We start from the raw sequence: 14204 nt of genomic DNA on the forward strand, positions 1-14204 counted from the left end.
TCTGCTTTAATTCAATAAGCAAAAGAGCACCTTTAAAAAGGGAAATGTGCAAGGTTCAAGCAGTAAGCGCTTTTCTGCAGTTAGCACTTTTGCACAGAATAAAACCTTCTGATAAGTCTGAGTTTTATCTTATCTGCTGTTACGCCTGTAGCCCCCTCCTTTGTGAGAATCACAAGATCACTATTGACTTGGGTCAAGAGACCCAGGAAATGAGAGAGACGTGCAGAATGTCGCGTTCCCCGGCAATGTAAAGCTACGGGACACGGCCATCGTCTCTTGAAGGAATAAGTAACGGGACAGAAAAGGTGCCCTTACGTAAGGTCATTATGGATTGTGAGCTGGTGTCTGGACCAGTTGAAATAGGGGTGCGATCAGACTTCCCGAGAACTGACATGGACGTCCTTCTCGGTAACGATTTAGCAGGTGGTAAGGTTTGGGCAGCAATGAAGATGACCAGCTGGCTGGTGAGTGTTGCGGCCCCACCCCTAGTTTCCAAGATCTATTCCGCATGCACGATCACTCGCAGCACGTCGAGAAAGGCAGCTGAAAAAGGGAGCAGTTTAAATCCAGCCAGTTTTGATTTGGCCGACACGTTTTTACCGACCCTGTACCACGAGGGTTTAGAGGGTGGTAAAACGAAGAGTAGTAAAGTGAAAGAGGGTAAGGGAGAGGAGGTAGACCTGCCCTTAGCGAGGAGAAAAGTTTTAGAGGCAGTAGATAAAGATGAGAAACAGCCAGAGCTGTTAAAAGGTCTAGGGTTGGACCTGGATGATCCGTCTGGGTTGGCAGAACTGTTTGAAGAAGTTGAAAATGCTAGAGGCGTTCCCGATAGTGAAATGAGGGCAGCCCTAGATGAAAAGGGTGCCCTTACCTTGAAGTAATCTGCTGTGTTGGCAGATGAGGTTGTTTCAGCCCACGGGGTTGAGTTTACTCTGGAAGGAAGTTGCCTAGAGAGTAGCTGGGAGAATCAGGGGAATTTAGAATTTGGACCGGGTACGGGTATCAAAAGCCTGAAAGAGGCCAATGTCCCGTTTGAGTGCGTCCAAGATGGTACTGAACCTAGTAACGGAGCTCAGAAAAAGTCTGAGGTATTTGATTCAGTTGAAAGGGACGGCCATCCTTGTGGGTCAGATAGACTTGGTTCAGTGAAGAAAGGGTTAACCTTGGTAATAGTGGGAAGTGAGAGTTCCCAGGTGTTTGTGCTCGAAGGTGTGTTAAAAGTTAATGCGGAGCTCCAAAATGGGGAGATAAATATTATTATTGAAGGAAACGGGAAATAAGTATTTCCTAAATCGAATGAAGAAATTTTAAAACCTGCGGATCGCTTACAGATTAAGTCAGAGGATGACAGGATGACGGGGGGTGGGGGGGCATGCTATTGTTATTCCCGAGTGTGGTATGAAAAGGCAGAATTTGAAATGCTGCTTGAACAAAGAGTTCGAACTGAAAACTAATAGCCTGAAGGGTCCTGAAGAGAGGGCTAGCAACCTGTGTAAAATTAAAGAATTGGGTGGAAATTCAGAAGATGGTCTAAGTTTGGGACACAGTGTTGATAAAATAACTCCTATGAAAGAAGCGGGCGAGAGTATATTTCGCCAGGGTACCCAAGCTCCCCCCGTGGGAACTAACCGGAAAAGAGGCGACAGTTAATGGGGACGCCATTTTTAAATAGCAAAAGCCAGGTGTACGGGATTTCGACAAAGCATGTGAATAATAAAGACAACCCCATGGAAGCCTGCCTGTTAAGTTTGAAAGCAACAGAAAGATTAGTATTTGCATGAACTTTTGTAGATACACGTAAGCTAAGATCACAACTCCTTAGTTTTGTTTGCCGAAGGAAAGAAATAAAAATAGGTGGTTATTAAATTGAAGTCTGATGCTACAAGACTTTAAGTAAGGTAAAAGATGTTAAGATATTAAAGGAAGTGACACTGTAATCGTTAACTGTTTAGATGCTGAATTGAATGTATAACTGTATTACTCTGTAGTGAAAAGGAAAAGCTTTTGTATTGTGTTAGATTCTACAATCCTGTAAGACTCTGTACTGCTTCGTTTTAACCGCTGGTGAAAACGCGTTGAAGAAAGGGGGAGTTACGCCTGTAGCCCCCTCCTTTGTGAGAATCGCAAGATCACTATTGATTTGGATCAGGAAATGAGAGAGAGACGTGCGGAGTGTCGCGTTCCTCGGCGATGTAAAGCTACCGGACATGGCCATTGTCTCTTGAAGCCGAACTTGTGTATTGCCATACTGTGCTACGTGGAAGCCCTCGGGCAAAGTGGGCTGGTTGAGGGAGGGATTGCATCACCCCCAACCTGACTGACATCTGAGATCCTGTGAGTCAGGATAAGGTCTGTGGGAACAGCCCCTCAGATGCACCAGAAGAAACGCTAGCGATCCCGTAATAGCGGAAGCCAGTAGGGAGGAGGCCACGTGCGTTCGGTTCCATTTGCCCGGAACTGGTGGCTCTTATCACGGGAGACTGGCTTTTAGCTAACAACGAGGAAACCAACTCCCCACGACTCGAAGAATTGGCATCATAAAAGACCTGGGCAAGTTTAACCCGTCTCTCTCTCAAACCAAAACGCTGCAGCTTGAACGAACTAACGGTGACTTTTATATTTCCATCGGACAATACATTGACCCCTAGACAACGATAGAGCTATTTCTTATTGATTATTATTATTATTATACACGCGCTTTTAGATTTAATATTGACGACGTATCTTATCTGTATGTTTGCATTGATCTTATTTTGTGCCCCTTTATCAATAAATACTGTTAAAAGTAGTACCATCGGACTTCAACGGACCTCTCTATTTTAATTGGTAAGTGACCCGGTTACGGGGTACGTAACACTGCAGATTGTGATGTTCGATTGTTGACACAAGAGATAAAAATATCTTACTGCCCAGAATCAACACTTGCTTTGGGAAAAAAAATTCGAGTGTATGCAAGATTATTGTACATTAGTTTCCCCAGATGAACCAGCCTATCCCTTCGATGGCCAAGAACTTCCCCCCACATTTGCAGATCTGCAGATTTTTTTAATGTAAAGATTTGTCTTTCAAAGTACATTTAATTTAAGCAATATACCTGACAAATGGTAAGTGTATTACAACTTTGGCCTTCTATCTCACCAATGGCAACAAAACCTTCCTGTAATTTTGCTCGAGCTCTCTAAACCCGAACACCTAAACCTAATAACCATTACCCTTTCTCTCATTTCCAAGTTCAAACTTTTCTTTCATCTTGCAGTCAAGCTTTCTACTGCTCAAAGTTAACTTTAAACAGTCAAGACTACGGGGGGCGTGGCTGGTATTTGACATATTCATGAAAATCCAGAGGTGCTAGTGACAATGGGAGTGATATTACACACACACACACACACACACACACACACAGATAACAGTCAACACTGCAGCAAGTACATCGCTGAGGAGTTCTTACCTGTTTGGTATCCTGGACAAGTCCACAGCCTCCTTCGGTTTTACATATGGTATTAGTACCACCTTCTCCAAGTCAGGCAAACCTACAGGAGTAAACCAGAAAATCACCTTGATCTCTCAGAACACCACGACTGAAAGAGCATTAATTTTCAAGTCTGGCCATACAGACCCTTCACCAAAGCTTCCCCAGATCTTCCGACACCACCTGCAATACGCAAGTCAGCTCATTCCAACTTCCCTGCTCTGTGCTCGAAACAGAAGTCAGAGAGGGGACTGAGGGCAAAGGAGAGCTGCCAATGACCATGAGGGTCACCACTTGCAGGACAACCATAGCAGTGAGGCGTCCAATATCACTGTGGCTGCAACAGAGCAGCAAAGCGACAAGCACTCAAGGCACGTCACACCAAGCATGATCCAGCTTTTGGCCACAGACGAAAAAAATCTTTCCTCCGATGGCAGTGATGCCAATGCTTCTAGGTTATAAACATCACTCAGACTGGCGGACTTTATAAATGATTATAATTTGTATTATTGATTTATTGACCTGCATCGCTGTATAGGCCCACTGGCCCTTTGAGATATGCTGCCCAGCAATCCCCCGATTAACCTATCGACCAGTAGCCCTTTGGACTGTAGGACGAAACCCTCACAGTCACGGGGAGGATGTATAAACTCCTTACAGGCAGTGGTGGGAATTGAACCTGGATCACTGCTACTGTAGAGCACTGTGCTAACCAGATTCCTTAAGGGTGTTACAGCCAGGGGTGGTAACGGGGACAAGCTCCCACTACCTATCAAATGCTCCCAATGGCAGCCGCATCAAAGAGCCTCTGACGACCCAGCTCCTGGCCTTCACGGGAGGCTTAGCTACTAAGCCCGACGGAACCGTTTCTACTGACAGGAAAAGAGGAAGAGACGGGCTACTGGCACCTTAAACCAGTCACTTCCGGCAGATGGGGCTTATCAGCTCGTCTATGAGAAAGAATATACTGATCTCAAACCTCCGCTGCCTTATGGCTAGACCCACTCATGGGGAAAGCTTCGGGGGTAAACCCAGAAGGAAAACTCTGGAGCTGGAGTCCCCAAGGCAGTCCTATGTGGAGTTCAACACCGATTGGCAACTCCTGCGTCGCCAGGAGTGCGAAATTGTATAGGGCTCTGCGGTTCCTTTGGGTTCATTGGATGTGTAGAGAAGGGGAGCTTGCTACATCAGCAGCAGCTTGCTCTCTATATTGTATTGTACTCTCTATATTGTACTGCCCTGGCTTGTGTACCTAGACAGCTAGGGTGCAATATCCACGGTCAACCCTAACCAACCAAGGCTCTGGGCTAACCTCTATGCTACCACAGCATCCCAAACACAGGTGGTGCTTTGTTAACTATAGGAACATGATTGTTCTAGTTTATTTTTGATGAACGAATGGCTTGATTTGTATAGTGCCACAGAGTGCAGAAACAGGATTCAGCCTGACCCTCAAACACCCATTTACACTAATCCTGCTTTATTCCCTCCTCATTTCCATCATCTCTCTCCCTAGATCCTACCACTCACCCATAAACTACAATTTACCAATGCACATGTATTTGGGATGTGGGAAGAAGGTGAAGCTCCTAGCAGAAATCCCCAAATGGGCACAAGGTGAAGATGCGAACTCTACACAGACACCGCTGGAGATCAGGATCGAACGCGGGTTACTGAAGCTATGACACAACAGCTCCACTATCTGGACTACTGCGCTATCCCTATTAAAAACACGCAGTTATTCTGGACCAGAGGTTCCCAATCTGGGGTCCACGGACTCCTCGGTTAACGGTAAGTTGGGAATTCCTATCCTAGACTTTCGTTTAGGAAAAGTTGAAGTGCTTTTAAGAAGTAATCTCCGTAGAGGAGATGGAAAGATTTAAGGCAATCTTTTCTTCCCCCTCTCGAGGATAATGTGCAGCTGTCAATCTGCAATGCAAGATCTTCAATGTCATGAGACTGGAAATACAGAGCAAAAACCCAAGATGCTGGAGGAACTCAGCGGGTCAGGCAGCATCTGTGGAGGGAGGTGGACGTCGACATTTTGGGATGAGTCCCTCCTTGGGGCACCATGGGTAGGGTAGGGGTTCGCACAATACTTTACAGCACAGGCGATTCTGGTTCAATTCCTGCCTGTAAGGAGTTGGCGCTTTCTCCCCACAACTCCCGGGCTGCTCCGGTTTCCTCCCACACCCCAAAGACATACCGGCTGGCAGGTTCACTGGCCGCTGTAAATTGTCTTGCGATCAGGCTAGGATTAAATCGGGGGGGGGGGGGGGGGGGGGTTGCCGGACGGCTTGGCTCGAAGGGCCAGAAGGGCCTGTTCTGTGCTGTATTGCAATTAATAAAAAATAAATAAGTAATTTTTGTCCAGATGGTTTCCCAAATTGTGTGTGTTTTTTAAGCAAAAGGCTAGTAAACTTTGCAAGAATATTTTAAATCCATCAAAAACATCTTTAATTGTGTGTGTGGCATATTTAGTCTCTTGAAGACCATCTTTAGACTTTGGTCCCACAAAAGCCAATCACCTTTTGATCAAAAACGTTTAATACAAGTCAACCAATCACATTAAAAAGTAATAATGCAAGCAACTTCAAATCAACTCCAACTGGTAATATTCCCTTGGAATAAAACTTAATTGTTTTAATAGAAATAGACATAACCAGGTCACATTATCTCATCTATATTATTTAGCGAATAAAGTACATATTTAAAAATCCAATGAACTTTCATGCCAATTATATGAATAAAATCTAGTTTTGCTTAAAGCTTGGCATTCCAATGTGTCTCATAATGCAAATGGATCATTTTTACCCAATGATATGTCACCAAGATGAAATGAAATTACTTTAGTATTTACACACTGCAGCAGCCAAAAAAAGTAGGCACCAATCACTTTAATTGAATCATTTTTTAAAAGTAGTATATGAAACTTAAACACATTTGATTAAAATGGTTTCTTCGGTAGAAATCAACCAATCAACTTACTCTGAGGTAATTTCTTACAGTTGGCAGTAGTTTTAGAGATTCAAAATGTTGCTTCAGTTTTAGTCCAACTGCTCCCTTTATTACAGAATAATATGCAAGTACAGTGAGTTACATCCACAGTTTAAACGGTAGATATGAAAAGTTGTAGTTTAAATTGTCATAGACTCCAATAGCAAGAAAGACCTTAGCTATGACTGAAACTGCTGCTTTTCAAAACCAACACTTAATCTACGATGTAAGTCATTCTCTTGTGAAAATGCACTCAAGCTGTTATTCAGTGATCCTACAAACAGGAGACACCTTTAATGCTTTAGCTCTCTCACATAAACATTCGAATATGAGAAATAACAAAGAAACTAGACCAACTAGAAATCTAGTAAAGGAAAAGATGCTGGAAGAAATAAGGTAGCAGGGAGCAGAATTAACATTTCAGATGGACGACCTTTCACTCAAATTTAGGAAAGTTAGAAGCAGTGCTACTTTAGTCTGCGGAGAAGGGATAAGGATGGGGCGAGGGGGAGGGGAAGGAGGATGGTCTATAGCAGGTAGAGGCCAAGAGAAAATGGCAATGATGCTGCCTGAGAGAAAACAGTGAAGACTTGTCCGTTGCTGCTGATGTGCTTGGAGAAAGTGTGAACAGAAGAACAGGGTAAAAACAACAAATTAAAATCAGGAATGGCAGGTGAGCTGAACCGCTGAATCCAGCATTTCAACCCTGAAGGCTATAAACTTGGACTTTGCTGGAAGAACGCAAGAAGCCAAAGATGAAAAAGTTGAGTGGGAAAGAATGCATGCTGGCTCTATGGGTGAAAATCTCATTCCTAACACTAGCCTTGACAGTTGTTCCAACGGCTTTAAAAAGTAACTGACAACTGATGAAGAGTCTCGGCCTAAAACACTGACTGTTCATTCATTTCCACAGATGCCACCTGACTTGCTGATTTCCTTCAACATTCTGTGTGACTAGAGAATACAGAAAAGAAGTGAACAGACCAATCAGTCTACGATGTTGTGCAATGGAGGAATGTTGCTACCGTAGCATTAAAACGAGAACTGCTAGGATGGGAAACAGCTTCTGCACCCAGGATACAAGGATATTGAACTCCCTGTCAGCAGCCACGCCTCATTACGTAGGAAGCGCCGGCAGCATTATACTGTTTACTTTTTTAAGTTGTATGGTAGATGCACCTTATCACTTGTTAATTTATTAGTGATAATATTACTTTATGTGTGAGTTACAGTATTGTGCTTTGCCCCGTGGTGTGGAGGAATTTTACTTCGTCTGGCTGCAGGTATATGACAATAAACTGAACTCGAACCCGAACTCCAAACTGCCAACTTCCTCTGCTACCCCGGCAACAGTCTACCACTCTGTGTAAAAAACCTTACCCTGCATATGGTCCGTAAACCACCTCCGTTTAACCTCAAAGCCACATTCCCTGGTGTTTCACATCTTTACCCTGGGGCAAACAGCACAGAGGCACCAAAATCTACTCCGATGAAGTGCTTCAATAGGCTGATCATGTTGCCGCTAACTCCTGCCTGACCAAGGACCGGGACCCACAGCAATCTGCCTGCTGCCACAGCAAGTTTACAGCCAACACAATCTCACTGCCTCTCCACTTGGCTCTGGAGAACCTAGACAACTGAAAAAATATATGTTCATCAATTATAGCTCTGCTTCAAATCTTGGGCCATGATCCCTTCTTTGCAACTAGATCCTCAGTTTCCTTTCTGGGAGACCAATGTCAGTATAGACCAGAAATAACACCTCCTCCTCGCTGAAATTCAACACAGAGGCAGCTCAAGGATACACAATACACTACTCTTCTCTCTCTATACACATGACTTTGTGGGTAAGCACAACTCAAATACCATCTACAATAGACAATAACAGACAAAAGACAGTAGGTGCAGGAGTAGGCCATTCGGCCCTTCTAGCCAGCACTGCCATTCGCTGTGATCATGGCTGATCATCCACAATCAGTACCCAATTCCTGCCCTCTCCCCATATCCCTTGACTCCGCTATCTATAAGAGCTCTATCTAACTCTCTCTTGAAAGCATCCAGACACTTGGTCTCCACTGCCTTCGAGAATACAAATTCTCAAGTCTACAAACTGTGAAGCTTCTTTTGATTCTACACATTAGAACCTCCGTACTAGGCCAAGACATAACCACTGTACACCTGTATAACTTGAAAGAGTCTTTGGTGACATACCGAATCTTCTCAAACTCCTAATGAAATAGAGCCAGTGGCGTGCCTTCGTCACGGGTCCATCAATGTGTTGAGTCTAGGATAGACCCTCTGAGATGCTGACACCCAGGAACTTGAAGTTGCTCATCCTTTCCTCCGCTGACCCCTCAAGGAGGGCTTGATTGATCAAGGACAGAACTCAACTCACCATCAAGACCACCTTCAAGAAACAGCATCTACCACTACAGACCCTCACCATCCAGACCATGCCCTCTTCTCATTTCTAGCAAAAGGGATGAGGTACAGGACCCTGAAGATCCACAATGTTTTAGGAATAGCTTCTTCCCCTCTGCTTCTGCCATCAAATTTCTGAAGTCCATGAACCCATTAAAACTAGAAGGGATTCTGGTTAATTGGGACACAGTGGGACCAATGCATTTAGCCCAATTATGCAGCTGTTCCAATTAGCAAAAGTTTCATGGAATAGTTAAAAAGGCATTTTAAAAAATTAAACAGTAGTTTATCATTTTTATGCCTTTTTAACCATTTTCATGAAATAAATTATGTATTTAAATGAATACAGAGCAAATTAGAACACTACCAATACTACTACGGTACTATAAAACTGTGTATTAGTTCCTAATAGTTATTGTCGGAGGAATTCATCCAGTGTGTGGCGCTGCGTTCATTTGAATGACTGTAAATGAACAATATCAGCACAGGCACATATTGAAGGTTGCACTGTACGAAGGCAGTCCATTATTACAGCCATAATAGTGAAATACAGCAACCAACAAGCCACACTGGGCTCCACAAAGAGGAGGGCCACCATTGAGAGGAAGTGAGTGGCTGAGACCATGGGAGATCCATCTGCCATTTGCCTGTCACATCCTCTGCAACAGAGTTAACTGAAAGGGAATTACGAAAGGAACTGGACGTTGCCACAGCAGTGTTCAAGGATGGCATTGGGAAGCTCAAATATATCAAAGGTAAAATAGTACTGAATGAAAGGGCCGCACCCAAGTGTTACAAAGCCCAGCTGGTTCCTTATACCATCCGTGATAAAGTAGCCAGTGAGCTGAATCACGTAGAGGCTGAAGGAATCCTTTCCAAGGTTGAGTGGAGTCCATGGGCAATGCCAGTGGTCCCAGCAGCCAGGAATAACGGATCTGTCAGGATCTGTGGTGATTTTAAAGTCACCATCGACCCAGTGCTGAAAGCTGATCAAAGCGCTCTGCCCAGGATAGAGGACATCTTTACAAGCCTCTCTGGAGGGAAACACTTCAGCCAAGTGGACTTAGCTGAGGCTGACCTACAGATGGAGATGGAAGAAGAGCCCAAAGTATTTCTCACCATAAACACTCACAACGGGCCTTATCCTTAGAATAGGCTTATTTTTGACACAGTACCTACAGCTGCACTCTGGCAGAGAGCTATGGACCAGGTGCTGCAAGGTTGTCCCAGCACTCATTCTTACCTGGAGGACGTCATTATTACCGGCAATTATTAGTAGATTATGGGCTCAGAGCACGAAGCAACAAATTCTTTAAACCAAGCATCACTTACTCAGGTCATAAAACTGACGCACAAGGATTGCACAGGTGTGCTGAGAAAATTTAAGCAGAGACGGATCCTTTTTAGGATTTGTTAATTACTATTTCAGTTTCCTGCCAAACCTGGCAACTGTGCTGCACCCTTTGAACTCATTACTACAGATCGGGAAGAATTGGCAATGGGCAAAGCAGTGTGAAGTGGCTTTCCATAAGGTAAGGGAAATGGTGATGTCAGGCACGCGCACATTGTGATCTACATTGTCCAGTGAAGCTTGGTATGCTCTTTTCGAGATGCCAACATGTCCAGAGCTGTCCAAACCAATTCCTGCGGTCCCAGAGTCAACTCCCACAACCACCACAGAGAAGCCCCCAGAACCTAAGATCGCTTCACAGCCACAAGTCTCACCTGCCAAGCAGAGTGATCCCCCTTGTCAGAAAAGGCCTGAGAGGGATGTGGGACAGGTGGCAGAGAAGCAGTGCTAAGGACAGGAGGTGGCACGGGTGCAGACACACCCAGCCCTGAGACAACAGGCAAGGTCATCTGAATCCAAGCAACTGGATAACTAACCGATCATTACAGAATGTCTCTCTGGTGCATCCCGCTCCCTCCACTCTCCCTTCCCCTTTTCCCAACCATGATTCCCCTCTCCCTGCCCCCTTTCCACTCTCAGTCCAGTCCACAATAGAGACCCATATCAGAATCAGGTTTATCTTCACTCAGTGGCATGAAATTTGTTCTTTTTTCCTGCAGCAGCAGTACAGTGCAATACATAAAATTACATTATATATATTGTAATATGAATTTATATTTTACACACATATAAAAAATGTTGAGATGCATCCTATATGGAGTTGGAGTTTTACAGGTAAACAGGGAGATGTGTTGTGTATTTAATATTTGAGTAATCTTGCCTGATTAAGCATTCTTTATTTAAATGACTCATGGTTACAGGTACAGATACGTATGGCATACATCATCGTGAGAAGGGGGCACGGAGAGCGGAATCATGGCTGGGAAAAGGGGAAGTGAGAGGAGAAGGGGCAGGAAGCACCAGCGAGACATTCTGTATCGGTCAGTTATCCAATTGCTTGGAATCAAATGTCATATGCGCATGTCTTGCTTAATGTAAGACCACACGTACACAAGTCATCTCCTGGCTCCATGTTTTCCTTTCGATCAATTTCTGGTGTTACCAGAACATAACAGTAAGCCTAGAGGGAAAGGATCAGTTGATTATGTTAGCTGAGACAGGCCCGTTGGAAGCAGAAACAATAACAGACCAGTGGGGACAAACCACACTGTAAATTAGGTAACTGGGGTGTACTCCAGGGCACACTGACCACTCTGAACCCCTTACCCAACAAAGGCTCTATAAAGAGATTAGGAACAAGTAATGGAATTTAATTTACCTTTCACTACATTCTGCAGCTTTTCCATGTGATCGTGCTCCTTGCCATTGTAAATAACTGCTTCAACCGAAAATATTAGTTTTGGTTGGATCTGAGAGATCCTGTCCAGTACTCCCTATGGAAAAAAAGTGACAAATGGTAAATCTTTATAACAATGCAGCTCCTTTAATAATTGACAAATCATGTATAGGATGAAATTATAAGTAAGTTTTAAATACACATCAACTGCATGGCCAGTGCAGATATATTCATGCATGTTAATCTGCACAAAGATTACCAGCATCTCCATCTGCCTTTCATATTACAATGAGATAAAATTACAAAAAAATGTCAAGGCCAGAAAACATACACAGATTTTTGGGAAAATACCTTCCCCCCCACCATTAAATCAGCAGAAAAGAAAGAAAATGAACAGCATTACATCTTACTAAGATCACAGTGTTTACCTGATATCCAACACCACTTCCAAATGTTGAAGATAAACATAATTTCATGGGTGGCACTCAATAAAAAGCAAGTAGCAAGTACAAAATTAGGGATGCTATAACTAGCTTCTGAAGGTTAAATGCTCACAGAATTCACAGGAACTTATAGAGAAAACCAGATTTGCTTTAGTCCAACAGTGATAAAGAGTTGTGTACAACTTGCAGAGTATACTAATCACTCACCCTCATTCCCACATTGACTTTACAAGTTTTCATAAGAGAGAAGGAATAAGTAAATCTGTTTTTTTTTCATTCTGGTATTATATGAAGAGCCACCATATCAAGGTGCACCACATCTATTCTGATCTACTTTAGTTCTGTGCAGCATATGAGCAGAGGCTGAAATTTCAAATGTCATTGTTTAACACCGGAGTAAGATTATCACTGAAGCGATCTGTATCTCCTGATGAAGGGTTTCGGCCCAAAACGTCATCACTACCTCCACCCATAGATGCTGTCTGGTCTGCTGAGTTCTGCCAGCATTGTGTTTTTATTTATTTCCAGCATCTGCAGATTCACTTGTGTTATATCTAAATAACACCACATTCACAATTAAGCAGAAAGCAGAAACAAATACATATACTATTTCACCAAAGAACAATAAGATAATATTAACATACAGAAGAATACAGCACAGTGCAGGCCCTTCGGCCCACAATGCTGTGCTAACCTTTTATCAAACTTTAAGATCAATCTAACACTCCTGTATTATGCTACAGTTTCCTTTCATCAGTGTGTCTATTAATCTGAGTTAAAGATACACATAGGAAAATTAATACATCAGAACATGAGCAAGCTGGTTTGGGTAGTAAAGACAAAACCACTAGAATCCAATCATCAGGAACAAGCTTCAGTAAAGGTCATAAAAACAACGAGTGCTCTAAAGACAATTAATTAGGAGGTAATCAAAAGTCTGAGAAACTATTGATTAGTTAGGGGTTATGCAATATAAAAAATATTAAAGATAACCATAACCATTTATTAAGGGTATAAATGGACAGTGTTTACATCAGAACCTTGGTAATTTAAATCACCTGTTTAACAAATTTAAGATCATTTCACCCTGATCCTCATCAGAAGCATGACTGAAGTTAGCAATTAATGTGTCCAATCTGGATGTTTAATTAAAAACTAACAATGCAAACCCCAAAGGATAGCCAAGTTGTTCCAATTTTCATCAGTTACTTCAATCACCCTGGTGAACTCTGGCAATCTCTGATGAAAATGGATGATCCGCCGATATCTCAGAATTTAGAAAATAATTGCCTGTGATTAGTTATTAATGATACTGGCATGCACAGGCCTAGATGCTGGCTTGCAGCTTTGCAACTCAAATCCATTCTGCATCCTACAGCTCGGCTAACCCTCGGCTGGTTCATTAATGAACCAGAAAGTTTTCTCAGAATCAATGATGAACCAAAAGTATTCAAAAAGAATCTGATCATAAATTGAAAGACCTGAAACCCATATCCAGCGTATCATATCTGAAAAAAAATGGAGAGGGTAAAAACAACCTTTCAAGCTGACAATTATCAACTTGGAGGTAAAACCACAGTCACAAGAATACCCGAATTAGGAGCAGGATTATGGCATACATGTCTTCGAGCCTGCACTGCCTTTTAGTAAGATCCTGATTTTAACATCAAGTGCATTCTTGTCTCATTGTCATAATCAAACAAAGAAAATGCTGGAAAGATTCAGCAATCAGTCCTCATCTGTGGAAGGTCAAAAGTCATCACAACTAAAAAGAAGGAATGATTAGAAGCTTGTAAAGCTGCAAGGAGGGTGGATGGAGGGGAGGGATATTTCTGATAGGGTAAAACCAGGGTGACCATGAGGATAAGCTTTAAACAAAGTTAACTACTTGGTGAATGAATCAGGGCAGTTAAAGGTTGAGAACACAGACAAAAGACAAAATGGAGAGTAGGAAGACAAGCCCAGCGGATCAGGCGGGAAATGTCCTCCACTCTCAGAGAGAGCAAAATAAGAGTGGAGGAGGTAGGAGGGTGGGGCATGAGGTAAATGCTGAGTTACAGTGACAGATGGATGACTTACAGACTGAGAAGTTGCTGTACTTGTAGAGTTCAATATTGAGATAACTAT

The 14204-nt window shown here is 43.0% G+C and overlaps 1 protein-coding gene across 1 annotated transcript in view; it reads right to left on the minus strand.

Moving 5' to 3' along the window:
- Positions 1-14204, minus strand: part of aacs (acetoacetyl-CoA synthetase) — a 158535-nt gene that overhangs the window by 82638 nt on the left and 61693 nt on the right. Inside the window, exons 6-7 of the mRNA XM_059988238.1 lie at positions 11617-11731; positions 3449-3530 (exon numbers count right to left, since the gene is read on the minus strand). Of these exons, the coding sequence (XP_059844221.1) occupies positions 3449-3530; positions 11617-11731 (197 nt within the window). The remainder of the gene's footprint in view (positions 1-3448; positions 3531-11616; positions 11732-14204) is intronic.

Source organism: Hypanus sabinus, chromosome 13 (genome assembly GCF_030144855.1).
Source record: "Hypanus sabinus isolate sHypSab1 chromosome 13, sHypSab1.hap1, whole genome shotgun sequence".
NCBI classification, from domain to species: domain Eukaryota; kingdom Metazoa; phylum Chordata; class Chondrichthyes; order Myliobatiformes; family Dasyatidae; genus Hypanus; species Hypanus sabinus.